Source organism: Mauremys reevesii, linkage group 8 (genome assembly GCF_016161935.1).
Source record: "Mauremys reevesii isolate NIE-2019 linkage group 8, ASM1616193v1, whole genome shotgun sequence".
Lineage (NCBI taxonomy): Eukaryota > Metazoa > Chordata > Testudines > Geoemydidae > Mauremys > Mauremys reevesii.
The window spans coordinates 65,793,164-65,809,915 of record NC_052630.1 but is presented as its reverse complement, the minus strand read 5'-3'; the positions used below and the strand labels follow the sequence as shown (position 1 = coordinate 65,809,915).

At 40.6% G+C, this 16,752-nt stretch overlaps 1 protein-coding gene across 13 annotated transcripts in view; it reads left to right on the top strand.

Moving 5' to 3' along the window:
- The window catches only part of ATP6V1G3 (ATPase H+ transporting V1 subunit G3), a 70,273-nt gene that overhangs the window by 41,405 nt on the left and 12,116 nt on the right, over window positions 1–16,752 (top strand). For 12 of the 13 annotated variants that reach the window (XM_039483807.1, XM_039483805.1, XM_039483806.1 and 9 more), the window contains one exon: window positions 9,280–9,338. In XM_039483807.1, the coding sequence (XP_039339741.1) occupies window positions 9,284–9,338 (55 nt within the window). In that variant the 5' untranslated portion in view covers window positions 9,280–9,283. Of the gene's footprint in view, window positions 1–9,279; window positions 9,339–11,827; window positions 11,922–16,752 lie in introns of those variants that run through there. The other variant, XM_039483794.1, reaches the window with a different exon arrangement.

The window sequence follows — 16,752 nt, the reverse complement described above, 5'->3', positions numbered from 1 at the left end:
GTGACAAGGCATCACTGCAGAAAGGAGGCAGTGCCTTCTCTGCTTGTGGGCAGATTCCAGCATCCCCCAAAAAGGTAAGGATGGGTGTACTTGGATCTTTGTGGGACTATCGATTTTTATATACAGGAAAAGCATACCAACCTGTTTCCATCCCAGCTAGCTTGATCAAATATATTGTGGACATGACTTGCCTTTTTAACACAATCACAGTGGTTACTTGGTATCTCACAATAAACAAAGAATTATTTTTTTCTCATTCGCCAGCAACGATCACTGCACACAAAGGACACTTCACCAGGAATCTAGCCTTCCACATTAGTCTTCGATTGGATTCCAATTGTGCCATATGGATTCATAAAAATAGGACTGGGACAATGGATTGGTGTGCAGTGTTGTTATAGCTGGTTGTCACAGGATATTAGAGAGACCAGTTGGTGAGGTACTATCTTTTATAGGACCAACTTCTGTTGGTGAGAGAGACAAGCTTTCAAGCTACATGGAGCTCTTCCTCAGGACTAGAGTGTCACAGCTACATACAAGGTTGAACAGATAAGTTAGCATAAATAGTTAGCACATATTCTAAGGGACTATTCAAGGTGAAGTGGCCCATTAGCACTCCTATTCTCATAGGACAAGAATGGGGGTTAGTAGGTTACAGACTGTTGTAATAAGCCATAACTCCGGTGTCTTTATTAAGACTTTGATTCTTAGTGTCTAGCAAAGTTATGACTTTAAGCTCCAGGCTCATCTTTTGAAAATCTTGTGTAGCTTTCCCTTGAGGAGGATTGACTGATAGGTCAGATATAGAGCGATTGCTTTGTAAAAGTGTTCGCCCCACATGATAGGAAAATGATAAAAGACAAAAGCACCCTATGTGAGTTCATTCAAGAGCATAGTGATTGTCTGGTTTCACCCACAGAGTTGTTATTGGGGCACTTAGTGCATTGGATGAGGTACAGCGCATGTTGTGATAGGCATCTGTAGAACCCATGGATACTGAAAGGTGTTTTGTGGGGGATATTGCTTATTGTAGCAGTGGAGATATATCAGCAGGTTTTGCCTCCGTTGTTCTGGCAGGATCTGATGCCACTTTGAGTTGGTGTGTCCTGGCCTGTGGGAACTTGCTTGGATGGAACTGCTGTGTCTCTAAATAGGGCATAGCTGCAAGGGTCAAAAGACCATATTAAACTTTAGGGTCTGGACTTCAGGGACCGAAGAGGGAGCCACTGGCTGCCACATAGTGCAAGTTCCATGGCTGTGGTGTTAGAGACATGTACTGTTTGAACACAAAGGATGTAATTGTTAAATCCAAGCTCTCCTAGTTTTAATTAGAAGAATGAACATCATCATCGAGAGCAGACCAAGCTATGAATATAGGCAGACATATTATTTCTGGAAATACAAATATTTTGGTGCAAAATCTCCACTCCTGCCTGGCAAACTGAAAGAAGTGAAATGCACAATTAAACAGATTCCCATTTACTATAATGTTATGTATTCTAGGATGAATGTCTATAATAACCTGTATTAGCTATAAAGACATCGGAAGAGGAGGAAGATCTCAATGAGGGTTGGAAGAAAAGATCCAGTGGGGCAAACTGACACAATAAAGAGCTGTTACATTTTGGGCCTGTACAGAGGAAGTATTTCAATAGATTTAATTTCATTTCAAGAGGATTTCAAGAGCCAGCACTGTGTAGCCTTTTATCAAGGGTTACCTTATCATAAGCATAAAGCTTCTCTTTTTAATATATCTTTTGAGCTTTTTCAAAGCAACCAATTTCCTTTGGAAATGCTTCCATTACAGTATATGCCATGCCCTGTGAAAAAGGGTTTACTCTTTGCTGCTGCTGCCTATCATGTCAAGAAAGAGCAATGCAAATATTCATGCTATTCAGAAAGAGGAGCTACAGTGCAAAGAATGGCTTCCTGGTTGCATAGTAACCATCCAAACCTAACTGCATATGCACGCATAAACCCCTAAAGCCTTCTAATAATTTTTTGTATCATATTTCAAAGATTGATTAGGCAGTGTTTCATAACTGCCTGAACGGTACTATTAATTTGTCACTGTTATCAGTTTCTTTAAGGTACCGTAGGTTTGGGTTTATATTAACCTGAGATCCTTTTTCATACTATGCTCCATGTTAATGGCGTTCAGTTTAACATTCAAGGGCTGTTTTGCCCACCTCTTTGCTATGGCCTTAGAATTCCATGCATTGATCATGAGAATGTTCTCCATTAAAAAATCAACATTGCCAATGGAAATTACATCATTCATGCAGAGCCAGATTGTACCCCTATGTGTAGGGAGAAGGAAACCCCATGAGATCCCCTCAAAGAGCACTTTTCTCTTCAATTTTCAGGGTTGGCCCCTGCAGAAAAACGCAAAAGCCTGGGCCACAAATCGCTATGCCTTCACAACTTCAGACCTAGTTCCCCACAGCGTAGCGCAGTTGGAGCCAGTTAGCCTAGGACATCCTTGACTGCAGCTGCCCAAGACCCCCATTCAAAAGGAAGTCCCCACCACAGAGAGGAAAGCAAAGGGGACCTTTGACTGTATTACACTTTGAGGGCAATTCTCCATTGCGAGCATAGAGGGGAAGCCATGCATGTCATCTTGGCTACATGTCTGACCCACCCCATCTCTCTTGAGCTACCTGCCGTATGTGGATCCCCATACCTCAAACCCCTCCATGGGGTCCAGTCGAAGGAGGGGTTTCTGCTTTTTATATGTGGTGGGTGGGACATGCACTGAAAGGACCCTCTGCAGGTGAATCACAAGAGGACCATTTGGAGCACATTTATTTCCAACCTAAACACAGGAGAAGACTGTGGCAATCTCAGATACCCCTGTACAATGACCACTGGCTAATGCTGACTTTCTAATTGCAGCTGCTGTACCACTGCAGGGTGGGGGCTGATGGTTTTTTTTTCATCTGGAAAGTGCTACTCCTAAAGTAGTGCTTCAAAAAAAAAATGATGCCCTTGTTTTAGCAAGTTCCCTACGTACTACTTGCCAGAGGTAGATTTGAGACAAGCATCAGATCATAGGGCTTTGTGCCAGCATGCATAAGAATACAAGGGCATTCCATTCAGCAGGTCCCTGGTAAACACATATGCCTTGTGCCATTAGTAAAATTATTCACTGTACCAGTCCAAAATGGCAGTGATATTAAGCACAGAGTTCCTCTTTTATGGCATTTCTCACATTCCTAGCTTTTTGGGGAGAAATGACCCTGCCATATTATGTTTCAAAACATATTGCTAGAAGTCACTGCATGTTCCGTTTGCTGTAGCTTACTGTAGCTGTGCAGAGTTTAGCTAAGCTCTGCAATGACTTCTTGTAATTGAAGCTAAGTGAAGCAATTTTCAAGGAAAGCAAAACTGATGATGAATTTGGGCTTTTTGCCAGGTGTATAAAAAAGCAACTTAAAAAACTGGCTCTGTGTACCTTACTTTCACCGGTGAAACTAAACAAACCAAGCAAAAACAAACCCGAAATGTTCCAGAAGGACAGAGTGCAATGTGTGTTTGCTGCAGTAAGTCCTGATGACCTGCATTAAGTAATCAACCCACGACAGGAACTGTCCAATTTGAAAAGAGGTGCTTGCTTTCATGTGTGAACCAAAAGAAGCAGAACAGAAATACAAAGGCTATGATGTAAAGAGATGAAGAGACCAAAATTAGCTAGCATGTTTACTTGTTCTGAAGTGTTTTTTAAGTTCTTTGTTTTGTTGAGAAGCCAGCAGGGCACTGGTAGGTATAGAATTAGCACAGGGTAGAGGAGGGCAGCTATTATAGAGATTCTCTCTGTTTTTGGTTTTGGGGACCTTTTCCAAAATGAAGTTCTGTATAAAATGGGAAACCTAGCATCAGCTAAACCTCAGGACTTAAAGTTTCCTTTGGGCCATTTCTGCTAACCAATGATCTGCAAATGGCATTTTAGGAGGTGACAAGAGGAAAGACTAACAGCCCAAGAAACTCTAATAGAGGCTGGCTTGAGATAACAAAGTCTTCAACTGTTCTTAGAAAGCTTGCACAGTAAGATCCTTATCATCCTGCTGCAAAATGAGAGCACATGCCTGATTTTGGAGGGTCACATTTCTATGTACTCTCCAATAAAATCAGAAGAGTTAGTACCCAATCACTGCCCACCCCTGATTTTTTTCCCCTCAGCCTCCCAACATTTTTTTTGCTTTGTGAAGACTATCTCAATTCCTCCCTTCTTCCCTGCAGCAGTATTGAATGCCCTCCTCTCCCGCATCTACTTTATTCCCTTTTTCTTTGAACACTAGGAAAAATGGAAAGGTGATACGTCTCATCACCTACTGTCCATTTTCAGTTGTCTTACAATTGGGTGCTGCTCAAAATTTGCAAAATGTAAATGAAATGCATGAACCACAAGCAAAGCTTTTGTCAGAGGGTGGGAAATTAATTAACTGTCTTTTGGGCCCCTGGCAAGAAGCACATGAACAGAACAGTAAGTAAGAGTTCAGCTGGGCTGCAAACACAAAGCTGGATTATTTTCTCTACCAGGCCATTGTTGCTCTCAGCAGAGCTATTTATAGTGTGCACTGCAATTCCCCCACATACGTTGGATTTTGCAACAGAAAATGGAGAAAAAAAAGTTTGATCATCAACATAGTTTAGTGTGATTTTCAATTCAGCATGAATCTTACAATAGAAAGTTTTTTTTTCTAGGCTGAGGAATGAATCAAAGCCAGACACTTAGGAGGTGTGTCTGACAGAAGGATTTTGCTGTTTATGGGGCTCATATGTGTAAAGACCAACCCTCACTGTCCATATGATCCCGCTGTCTCCACCTACTCTTCTCACCCTCTAGAGGTCTAATTGAGACAGAGACTGTAGATACACAACACGCAATGTGTAGGTTACTCTTTCACAATACGACAGTTTCCCACACTGTAGACGGTAGTTCACTGTCCAGAGAGCACTTCCAGTCAGTCTGTAGAGAACAGAAGGGTCACAGGCTATTGGCCATTCTCCTTTTTTCAACATGCCCAGCTGAATTTTTAAAAATGCTAAATTACATTAAATAATTTATTACTAAGAGTTATTAAGAGTATTACTTTCCATGCTGGTAATTGTAGTTGCCACAGGGCTGTCATATGACTGTGAATGGGAGGGAGAAAGGGTCCACTGGACAGAAATAAGGGGAGAGAAGGTCCACAAGTCAATCTCATCATTAATATGTGATCCACCCCAGCAATAATTGCCTGATTAAATCAATAGATGTCTTTCTATTAACTCAGATAGGAATTGGATCAGGCTCTAAGTGATGAGGAACAGTTCAATTAGAGCAGTGGTTCTTAACCTTTACCGCAGCCTGCACCCCCATTTGGTTCTCAAAATATGTTCTCACACCCCTTATGAAAAATCAAAATATGTTCTCGCATCCCTTAAACCTAGATATATTTTTGTTTGTATATTATAGTAATCGTTAAAAATGTATAATGTTAATAAATACATAGGTTTGATTAACAAAGTAGTTGTACTTACGTGCCTGTGCTTAATTCACCAGACAGGCACTGCAGTGGAACCCCCAAGGCAAGCGGAAAAAGAGGCCCCAGAAATACCTACCTGGCTGACCTTCAGGTTTGATAAAAAAAAAAATGCTATATACCAACCAGCTAGAAGCTGGCCCAGGATAGAATAGAGATGGAGATCTGTTTGTTGGCGCCCCACCCCCCCCCAGGGGGGGGCATGAATGAATGAATGATGATGATTTACCGTCTAAAAAAATCTGGCATGTCTCACCCCCAGAAAGGGCATCTCGCACCCACGGGGGGTGCCTGCACCTCTGGTTAAGAACCACTGAATTTGAGAGTAAAAGAGTTCTTTAGGGCTATGTGTAACAATTGTACGATCAGTTCCAAAGTCACTAAAGAACCTATTGCAATTGAGATCAGTCCCAAGTTTACAAGTAGAAACCAACAAAATCTAATGTACATTTTCTTCAAATGAATGTACATTTACTACATGGATGTGAATTAGTGTTTGGCCTAGAGACTTTAAAGGATGCTTTCTGAACGATGTTAGGGGAGATTTTCAAAAGCACTAATAGGAATGAGGCATCCAACTCCCACTGACTTTTCCTTGGAGTTGGGTAGCTAACTATCCTTTAGGTCTTTGAAAATCTCCCTATTGTCTTTATTTACCAGTATAAGCTCACATAACACAAAGCCAAAATTACAATATATACGATTATATAATGGACTGTATGAAATCAATGGGTTATGTACAATTTTCTTTAGATATGCAGATGATATATAAAAAGGCTAACCTGCAACAATCTGTCTGTCCACTATAAAATATTAGAAATGCACATAACACATTTTCCATAGGACTGCAACCCAGCTAAACCTGCAAGCATAATTTTTCAGATCCAGTTCTTTCAGGCATAAAAGCTCAGATTTGTGCAGGCAAATGGCATTTCCACATGCAAATAATGCAGTCAGCCATCAAACTACCCAGTTTCCATACATAAATCCAGTTGTACATACAATTTACACCAGAAAAATTTTGAAGATAAAAAACTATGGAAACATGACTAATGGGCAGTTAGAGAAGTGTTTTTGGAATTTTCAATGTATTACACGTGTATATGTAAGAATTTTACATGGGTCTATTTAAGAAATTGTATTATCTTCTCAACTGTTCATTTCTGAACATGTAAATTCTAAAGATAAAATTCTGGCTGCACCGATGTCAGTGGAAAAACTCTCATTGACTTCAACGGGGCGCAGATTTCATCCTTAGGGTTTTTAACTAATGCTCTCTAACTTGCAGATATAACACAGTATTTTCCTCTATTAATGTTAGTTAACCCATTTTATTATGAGAGAAAATTAAATTCATGCTGTTGCTAAAAGCATCATGGTTGCCAATTCCTGTTTTAAAGTTATGCACAAGGTCTCCCTGACATTAACTGCTGATAGAAGCAGCAGAAATTTGCAGCATCCTTTCTCAATAGGATAGGTCTTAACCCATTTGAAGTAGCTCTTTTTTTGTTAGAACAATATTCATGGTGGCCTCATTGTGGCATAACGAAGCATGCAGGTGTGCACGGCACTTTTCCTTGCTTAGGCCTCTTTAAAACATAACAAAAAAGTGCACACGCACACACACACAAATTCATCCCAGCTGTCTTCTTTGACACACCGCTGATTTTAGCGCTTCATCATTGTATCAAGGCTGGTGCTTTGAAGCACAGCCTGAACAAAGTGTGCCACTTGGTAGTCATGGTAGCTGGGTTGTTTTTTCTTTAAATAAGCTTTTTCAAAGTATATAAAAAGGTGGGGGGGGTTCTGTTTTATTTTGTTTTTTTAAAAGATGCATGTGCTCAGGGAAACAACCACAGCAGACAGACAATACATTGGTGACCGTCAGACCAAACTCGCATTAGCAGAAGTGTTGCCTGCCACCCTCTTGCATGTAGACCGGTCTGTGCATACTTGGACCATATAAAAGAGTGGCCTTGTCCTAGGTGCTCCCTTGTGGCAGTCCTGCAAGTGACTCCTCGCCTCAGTTTCCTTTTTGGGTTCCCACTAACTCTATATGAATTTATCCTCCACTCCATCACAGTTGGTTGACAAAAGCCCCAAAACACAGTCCCTATCCCCCACCCCCAGCATGCGTAGTCTTTAAAACCCAGCTTTGTACTCACCATAGCTGGGCTCTCTCAGTCATCCTGTGTCCCCTGCTGGACAACAACCACAACCTTTCCCGCTGGGGTACAACCCCACTCTTCCCAGCAGGAACTCCCTCTGCTGAGAGCAGCCTTGCCTGGGGAGCATCTCTCACTGCCCCGGGCCCTCTCGTGCTTCCTTTGCAACCCACCTTTCTGGTAAGGAGACCTCAGCAAATAAGCTGCTACTCTGCTCACCCTTCCTTCAGCCCTCTCTAGCCCTGGGCTCTGCCTTGCTGGCTTAGAGCCAAAACCTATCTCCTGCTGCTGCCACTGCTGCCTTCAGTCCTGGTTCTGTGGCTTGGAGATGTCAGCCAACAAACCTCTCTTGCTGTTCTCTTGCCTTCAGCCCTCTCCCAGGAACCACTTTGTCCCTCTCGGAGCTCTCATCTCCTGCTCTTCCTGATTGAACCAGTCTGCTCTGCCCTTCTGAGTCTCTTTCTCACCGTGTCTCCCATAACCCCCCCTCCCCCCCCGTGTGCAGCCACACTCTTAATTGGCCCAAACAAGGAGCACCTGGACTGGAACAGGAGTGCTGAGCCTGGTGGCATTTCATGGGTCAGCTGCCCTGATACAGACCACTATAAAAGGATGCTACAGCCCTGCTTTTATTGCTCAGTGAGTTTAAAGGGCAGCTATACTGAAAGGTTGTCGTTTTCACATTTGAAAAGTTCAGTAGGAGTTATAGGCCAAGCCAATTGTTTTTGAAAATAAAATAGTTGTTAGCCATCTGTAGTATAACGTACACCCTGACCTCCTGGGTGCAGACAGATATTGCTGAACACATCAGCAGCACAGCGTGTGTCTACACTGGAAATGTCTAAGTCAGTGTCTGTTGCTGCTGGTTAACCTGAAGATGAGCAGCGGAGCATTCACTGCAAGATCTTTCATCCCTCACATAACTCTTCATAATGGCTGTTTGAGGGTGAGGAAGTGTTTGGCCTGGTCTACGGGGAAGGCGGGGGATCGATCTAAGATATGCAACTTCAGCTACGAGAATAGCGTAGCTGACATCAACATATCTTAGATCTAATTAAAATTACTTACTTCGCATCCTCACGGCACACCGCAGCTCCCCTGGCGACTTTGCTTCTGCCTCTCGCCGAGCTGGAGTTCAGCAGTCGATGGGAGAGTGATCAGGGATCGATTTATCGCATCTACACTACATGTGATAAATCAATCCCCGATAGATAGATCGCTACCCATCGATCTGGCGGGTAGTGTAGACATACCCTTAGAGTTGGATCCAGTTACCTTCATTGTCACTAGGGAGAGCCAAGCACAACTGCAGTAAGTCCTGGAGGCCAAGAGAGATGGATGAAAAGGACTCAGGCAGCTACATGGAGAGAGGAGTCTCTTTTTAAAACTAAACTCCCTCTGACCACAAATAAACCTCTTAATCCTGACAACAGCTTCTCTTTCTCAGCTCCATTCACAGGACAGAAGCGGGAACCCTCTCTGAGTTGAAATGAGTGAATGGCTGCTACCCATAAAAGTTTTTCATTGAATCTACTCATTATGTTTTTGTCGTTCTTGATAAAATATGCTTTATTTTAATTAATTTTCAGTGAAATGGAATGCACAGAAGCACCCACTCAAAATAGTCTGAATTTCTCATCACCATCAGGTAATCTTTGGAATTTGCACTGCAGGCAGTTCTGGAAATCACATATTCAGTAGGCTTTACCCACAACCGAAGTGTAAAGCCAGGCGTTATTGGTCTTCCCACAGAACTTTACAAAATTTGAAGCAGGTCTATGCAAAAGAATTGTGAATATATTACAATTGTAAATTCAGAAATTCACACTGTATTAAGTGTTAGTTATATACATTACAATTTAAATTATAAATTGTAATATATGGGTCAGACAAAACTTGAATTACTTGAACTATTTGAAATTCGCACATCAAATGAAGAAAACTGTAAATAATTACGAACAACATGACAGAATTTTGTAATTTGTTTGTGGATGGATTTTCAAATGGGAACAATGAAATGTATCAAATATATTATTTATTGTGAAATGTTCAGTCATCACTAAGAGCTAATGCAGTTAGATCCCTTTTAAATTCAATGAAAACAAACTAAAACCCTGAGAAATGTACTTAAAATCTAGGGGGGAAATCACTGACATTTTTGTTTGAGACAAGGGCACCATATGGTAATTTAGCCTTGTAGCAGCGTTTTAACATTTCTTACAAGCACAGACATTTGCTCACCCAAAATCATTTGCCCAGGATTAATCTTTGATTTAAGAGAGCAACTTGACAACACTTCCTCATCTTGTTTAATTGAAAAAGTAATTATTTCAAATTTTAAAAACAAATTTCATTTACCCATGGAGACTAACACTGTTCATTTTTACCTTCTGTTTCTCTCTCCGATAAGAACATTTGGGGCATGACTAGTGGAACCGCATATTGTGTGAACCTCAAATGTGTATGCCCTTTGTCCAGTTGATCATCACTTTATTTTTTTATCTGAACAAGATACAGTTAACTGTAAAAATATGCAGCTACATCCTCTACAAATAGTCTGATGAGTGTTGTCTTGAACAGCTATAACCAGCTTGTGATTTCAACCCAAGATGGGCTTCATCTCATGTGGTAACTGGGAGAGGGAGAAGCAATATGGCAATATATACTTCCCCAGGGTAAGATTAGAGTGACCAGATAGCAAGGGGGAAAAATCGGGACAGGGGGTGGGGGGTAATTGGCACCTATATAAGACAAAGCCCCAAATATCAGGACTGTACCTACAAAATCGGGACATCTGGTCACCCTGCGTAAGATTCAGTGTGCAGAGCCACTCTACACTATTGCAGTGACAAAAGGAAACAACCTCCTTTTCACTCTCCCCGGGCTCCTGCCATTTGGAGCCCAGTGAAAGAGAGAAATAGGACAAGAGGTTTCTCTCTTTCCATTCTCCCTCAAGCATGCAGCCCCTTGGAAAAGAGAGCTGCATAGCAACAATAGGCAGTTTCTCACAAGGGCCAGATAACAGCCTTGCAGCATGCAAGCAGTACAGAGCAGCTGCCCTGGGGAACTCCAGAGAAGAAAGGGCCTTGGAGCAAGAGCCAACAGCAGAAAGAACCAGAGACATTAATTCTGCTAAATAAACCAACTGAATCACAATGTCGAATGATCCCTAGCCCTTACACAGGTGAATGGAGGAAGCATGGAAGGATTGGTTATTCAAATATCTTTTCAAATACTTTACAGTGCTTGACTGTAAAGATTCCAAATTTGAGCTGTGTGGCTTGCTTGTGACTGGTGAAACGGGGAACAGAAACAATGGCACATGATCTAAGCAGATTAGCATGCATGCACTATTGGCACTCATGGGTGTGACTATCATTTTGCTTGTTAACTGGAATCAAACCCAAGACCATCAAAGTTATGAGCATAAGCCTCTAGCTCGAGCTACAGGGTTGAATCACCTCAGAGGTAGCTGTAGCACACTCAGTCTCTATGGATCAGACACAACCAGGCATGCAGCAAGGCATACTCTGAACAGTGGGTTACACATGCTTGCTTAAACTTTAATGTCTGCAAATTCTTGTGCTTGGAACTTTGAAATTCATTTTCTGCCAGTAAAGCTAAAATTTCCAGGGAACGCAAACACAAAGAGAGGCACAAGCACAGTTCTATTTATTGGCCCAGGTCTACTTTGTTGGCCCTATTATTCTGACATAGTGCCCATGGAAACTGCTATTAAAAGAAAACTGCAGAAAATCAAAATCTTTTTTGTTCCTGATCCCACTAACAAGAGTTTAACAACTAAATTCTGCTTCAGCAGCAGATTTGTTTTTAAATAAACCTCCTGTACTGTAAGTTTGGAGCATCATTCCCTTATTTTCTACAGTGCTTTAATCAACTCATTATAGGCATTGTGTGACCTAGAGAAGGAGAGTATCTCTAAAACCAGTCAGCGTGGCTTTCCAGATTCCACCCTTCGTTGTTCTTGCACAACAAAAATCTGCCCAAAGCAGGCTGGACTGGTGCAAATTGGGTGAGTCTTGTACCGAATGTTGACACAACAAAACGCAAAATGAAGAGGTAGGGGATGGTATATAATTCCCTTGCACTCCCAGTTATTACAAAGGCACAACAGACCCAAAAATCAGCATGACCAGCCAGTCTCAGGGAATCCAGCAACTTTTACAGGCAGAAAAACGTGCCAAAGACAAACTAGAAGAAGCCAAAAAGAGTAAGTATCTGGCCTGGGTTTATTGTATTTTCCCACTGAATACTCATTAGATAAAAACCGCAGTATTTATTTTTAAATTTTGGGTTCTTTTTCCTGGCCAACGCAGCTGAGGTGCCCTGGAAGGTATTGCAATTTGCTGCTGGTTTAGCCCAGATGCAAATTACTATCCCGCAGAGCAAATGGGAAGCAGGAAAAGTGTTGTACCTGTCAACGCCACTATCTAGCCCTAAATGAAGTCAATGTGAGTTTTGCCAGAGTTAGGCCCTTAATTTTGATAACTTAAAGCTTGTGGCTGCTTACTTTTGATTTGGAGGCATTTTTTTAAAAATTAGTCAGCCAAAAGGAATATTTCCAAATCAGGAACCCAGATAATTGATAAGCATAATTATATACATGCACTTAAACTGTGCCCATACTTAATCAGGACCTAAGATGCCAGGTGCACTTACTCTGCTGTGCATGAACATACATTCTTACTGTCATCACCTCAACCACTGCCACACCACATGGGATATCCGCAGAGCCTTTTTAGCTTAAAACACCTTCCAAACCCCTTGGAGCAAGAAACTGACATCAGAAAGCTAAGTCCTTCTGACAGCGCTGAGGCACTGGGATTAGTGTTAGAGTCTGGAAATACAGAAACCCAGCAATTGTTTTGTCAAAGTTACAAAACATATATATTGATCAAGTACCTGCTTCATCTATATTATTTTTAAGCAAATTATGTTTGTCTCCTCTCTTTAAGAATTATTGGTGAAGCAGAAACAAATAGAACCTGTCCCTGTCGTGAACTATTTTATTATTTAGTATCAGAAACAAGGCAAAAGATAAGACCTTTCTCTAAAAAGGACAAATTTGAAGTACCAGATTCACTCACAATCTAAAGAAGTGGGACAGATTTTTGTCTGTATGCTAAATATTGCAATCTGTGCCTATTAGTGTAAATGACAAAACTCTCAATGATTTAAATGGTCAGGCCTTAGCAAGATTCCCATTTGGGATTTCTAAGATCTAGTTTACAAAGAGATTGTGTATGGTCATTTTGGTTAGAGGGATGCTTTTTTTACTGTAATAATTAAACTGGGACAGCCCCTAGTGTGCACACAGTTATACCAATATAACTGGTGCTTTATACGGGTATAATGTATTCTCCTTCCCTTGCAGGAATAGCTAGAGTAGTGTAGGTATAGTCTACACTAGAAAAGATTGCTCTATTAGTGTAGCAATACCAGAAAAACTTCCTAGTATAGACACAGTTTTTACCAGCAAAAATGTGCTTTTACCAGCACAGTAAGGTATACCAGCAAAATAAGGAATACCAGCAATCAGATTCTTTTGCCAATATAGCTGCATCTACACTAGGGCTTTTGCTGATATAACAGTGGTCTACCCATGGTATTTTCAGAATTCTTCTATGAACCATAATTTAAAGCATTATGTTTTTTATTCATTGTTTGAATGTCCGTGTTTCATAGCAGTAATTTAACACAGACCAGATATACTAGTCTAAATCCAGAATAATTTCAATAACTTCAAAAGAATCACTCTGGATTTAGACCTATGTAAAGGACAGCAGAATTTGACTCATGGTTGGAAATAAATAAAATAGAACGTAAACAAAAAAACTCAAATATTTCTGAAACAGTCATTTAAAAATACTAATGTATCTGTTATAATTATCACTTAACAGGTAACCTGTGCACATAGTCATTTGTAAAGCAAATCAAGAATATTCTGTTTCAGTTCAGAAAACACCAGCTCTAAGCCAATTTGTACCAGTTAACATCAGAAGATCCTGCTCACAGGTTGGCAATCAGCAGATCTTAGTTGCAAAGTAAAACAGTGAACTTGTCCTATCTGTTCTAATGCAACCCTTCCTATGTTACCTGTAAATATGACCTACATTGAAAAACAGCTGTTGTGCAACTGCTCCAGTGGATTTTGCAAAGGGATAAACAAATGTCCTCTGGAGCCTAGAATGAGACTACCAACTCATTTCATACATTCCAGAAACGACCTTTGAACCCAAATCTCCCTTTAAAATTCTGCCGCCTTGCCTCCCTTATTTTCATTAATAATTACCCAACTCTCAAAAATAAATATGCATTGTCAGAGCAGGGATGTCAGTCCACCAAGGCGCCTGTTGGACAAAACAAGAGAGAAAAGAAACACTAATAGAAATAAGTTTTTAAAAACAAATGATGTATTTGGCCTTTTCTTGGTTAATATCTGGTATATATTTCATGTAATATAAAAAATGCATATACCGATCCACTAACATATATTAAATTTTTATAAAGTGCAGCATATCCTCTCAAAATGAGTATTCCAAATACCTACATAACAGGCAATTTAATATGGTCTTGAAACTAATATAAAGAATAACATTTTAGTGCTTGGCAAATTACAATCATGCCATTCACATGTAGAAACTTACCAGAGAATCCTCAATTATGTATTTGAAATTTCAAAGCATATTTGAGCAAGGCAGCTTTAGTTTAATGGAAAGCGAGATACACATTTTTTTTTGACAAAAGTAAAATGTGGCATTTGCAGAAATAACCAATTTACCATGATTTAATTTTTATGCATGACCTCGCAAACCTGCAGCAGTCCTAAATATCTCACCAATATTTTACTAATCAAGGCTAGTATATTCCTATTAAAGAACTACTGCACCAAGAGTACATTTTTTTCCTGACGCTATTTAACAATACTTTCCAGCTGAATAGAGGAAATGAAGACTAATAAAGGGCTACCGAATCACCAAAGGTGAAACTGCAGCCTGGTCAGCATGATGGCAGTGCAGAAGGGTAAGAGAGCCCCCTCTCTGCACCATGTTGCAGGGGATGGGAGCATCACAGAAGGTGAAGCAGCTTCAGCAGAACTGCTATGTCCCTTCCCATACAGGTGGATGAGAGGGGCTGGGGAGTGGGCAGAGCCAGTGCTCTGTTCTGCTGCCTATGCTCCCCTCCCCCCAGTAAATGTGCCCTTTCAATGAAATTCTCTTGGTGGAAGATCTGTTTGTTGTTGCTGAAGCTGGTGGCTATGGTTTTTGGTCAAAACTTCAAGTCAGCATAATTATACATTTACACACACACACATACACACACACCATGTCAAAATTATTTTCACTATATTCATTGATTATTTTTGCACCTCCTGAAATGAATATAGCACATCTCTCTTTGTCATCAAGTTGGCCTCCCTGCCGTCAGCTATTTCTAGCTGACGCTTCTCAGTAGTCTTGACTGAATTTCAGTTTTGTGCCACCACTAAACATGTAGGACCAGATCCACTGACTTGAGCAGAGCTACATTGATTTACACCAGACGAGAATCTGACCCATAAAGTCTCCTGTATCCCTGAACAATAGGCCTAACTTTGAAAAGCAAGACTTGTTGTGCAGATAGGGTAGCCCACTAAAGGTTAATGTTAGACAAACTGATTCATTCATTTTCTCTTGCCTCTAGTGAAACAGCAGGTTTAGATCTAGTTAATACTTAATTTAATCAGGTGCAGTATATGCACTATCACATCCATAGGCAGCAATGTACACTAGCAGCAAGTCACCCAAAACTCTACCAAAACAAAGTCATTGGCGTGCCATGACCAATGGTATCATGGAGAAACTAAATGGCTGCCACTGTTAAGTGACAACCAGTGTGTGGCAGCAGATACAATATATATTTACACATTTTACTTACTAGAACCCAGTAAAACAATGTCAGGGCTTTTTTTTTTTTCCTTCAACAGATTAATTGCCAAAACCAGAGAAATCCAATTCTGTAACGTGTCTTAGTTTATTTAATATGGGGTCAGGAGGGATTGTTTGTGACCAAATGTGTAACAAATGTACTAGAGATGGGCCCCAGGTGGAACCCCAAATTTGAAACTCCCCCAGACTTTAAGGGTAGCTTAGTTTGTTCTCGAGATCCAAACCCAGATTGTGAGTGATGTACATCAGCACAGCTCCCATCAAAGTCAATTGGAGCTCTGCGGGTTTACACCTGCTGAGAATTTGGCACCCTCATTTAATTATTAAGGGGTAGCTCTATAAAGCTTTAACTGGAAACCCAGACCTGAAGACCTTCAAATTTAGAGAGGTCGTGTTTCAAAATAAAGACCCAATCCCAGCTCCAAATTCTGTTCCTCAGGCCAATCTCGAGCATTTACATGAGTCATTCAATCTATGCTTAAATGGATAAAAAAAGTCCATCCTCTGTCCTTCTCTACAAACTCCTAGCAATCTCCAGTGACATGTGGACTCTGACAAGTGTAATTAAGTAAACAGAAAAACATTCCATACGATGGGCTGATGTTCAGTAAATCCACCAGGTTATACACTGTGTATTGCTCCTTCTGTATAAAGGCTTTATATAATCACACCTGATCTCTCCTTGAATCCTACAATAAGCACATTCAGTGAGTCAAGTATCCCATAAATCAATACGAAGCTTTAAAAGAAATTTAGTGTGTTTGGTATTTCTCTGCTTCTAAATCTGTTAACTGAAATACTGGTAGTGACTTGGGACTGGCCTGCCCACTGAGCAGATAATTTAACTCGATCAGTCATTTATACTTAGAATTTTCTTGAGTTCCAGACCCATTAAAAGAACTTTTTCTGGAAAACTTCAGATTAGCTTTTGAGCTATCCCTAGGAGAGTTATATTACTCGGTTACATCTGATATGGCTTCATATGTACAGAACAACTGAAACAAATCCAGGGTAGCATGCTGTAAAACAGAAGAAATGAACAATTGCCTCAAGTCTGACACTGTTGTCTGAACTGAATCATGTACCAAAAGTGGATAGTTAGGCCCTGAATGT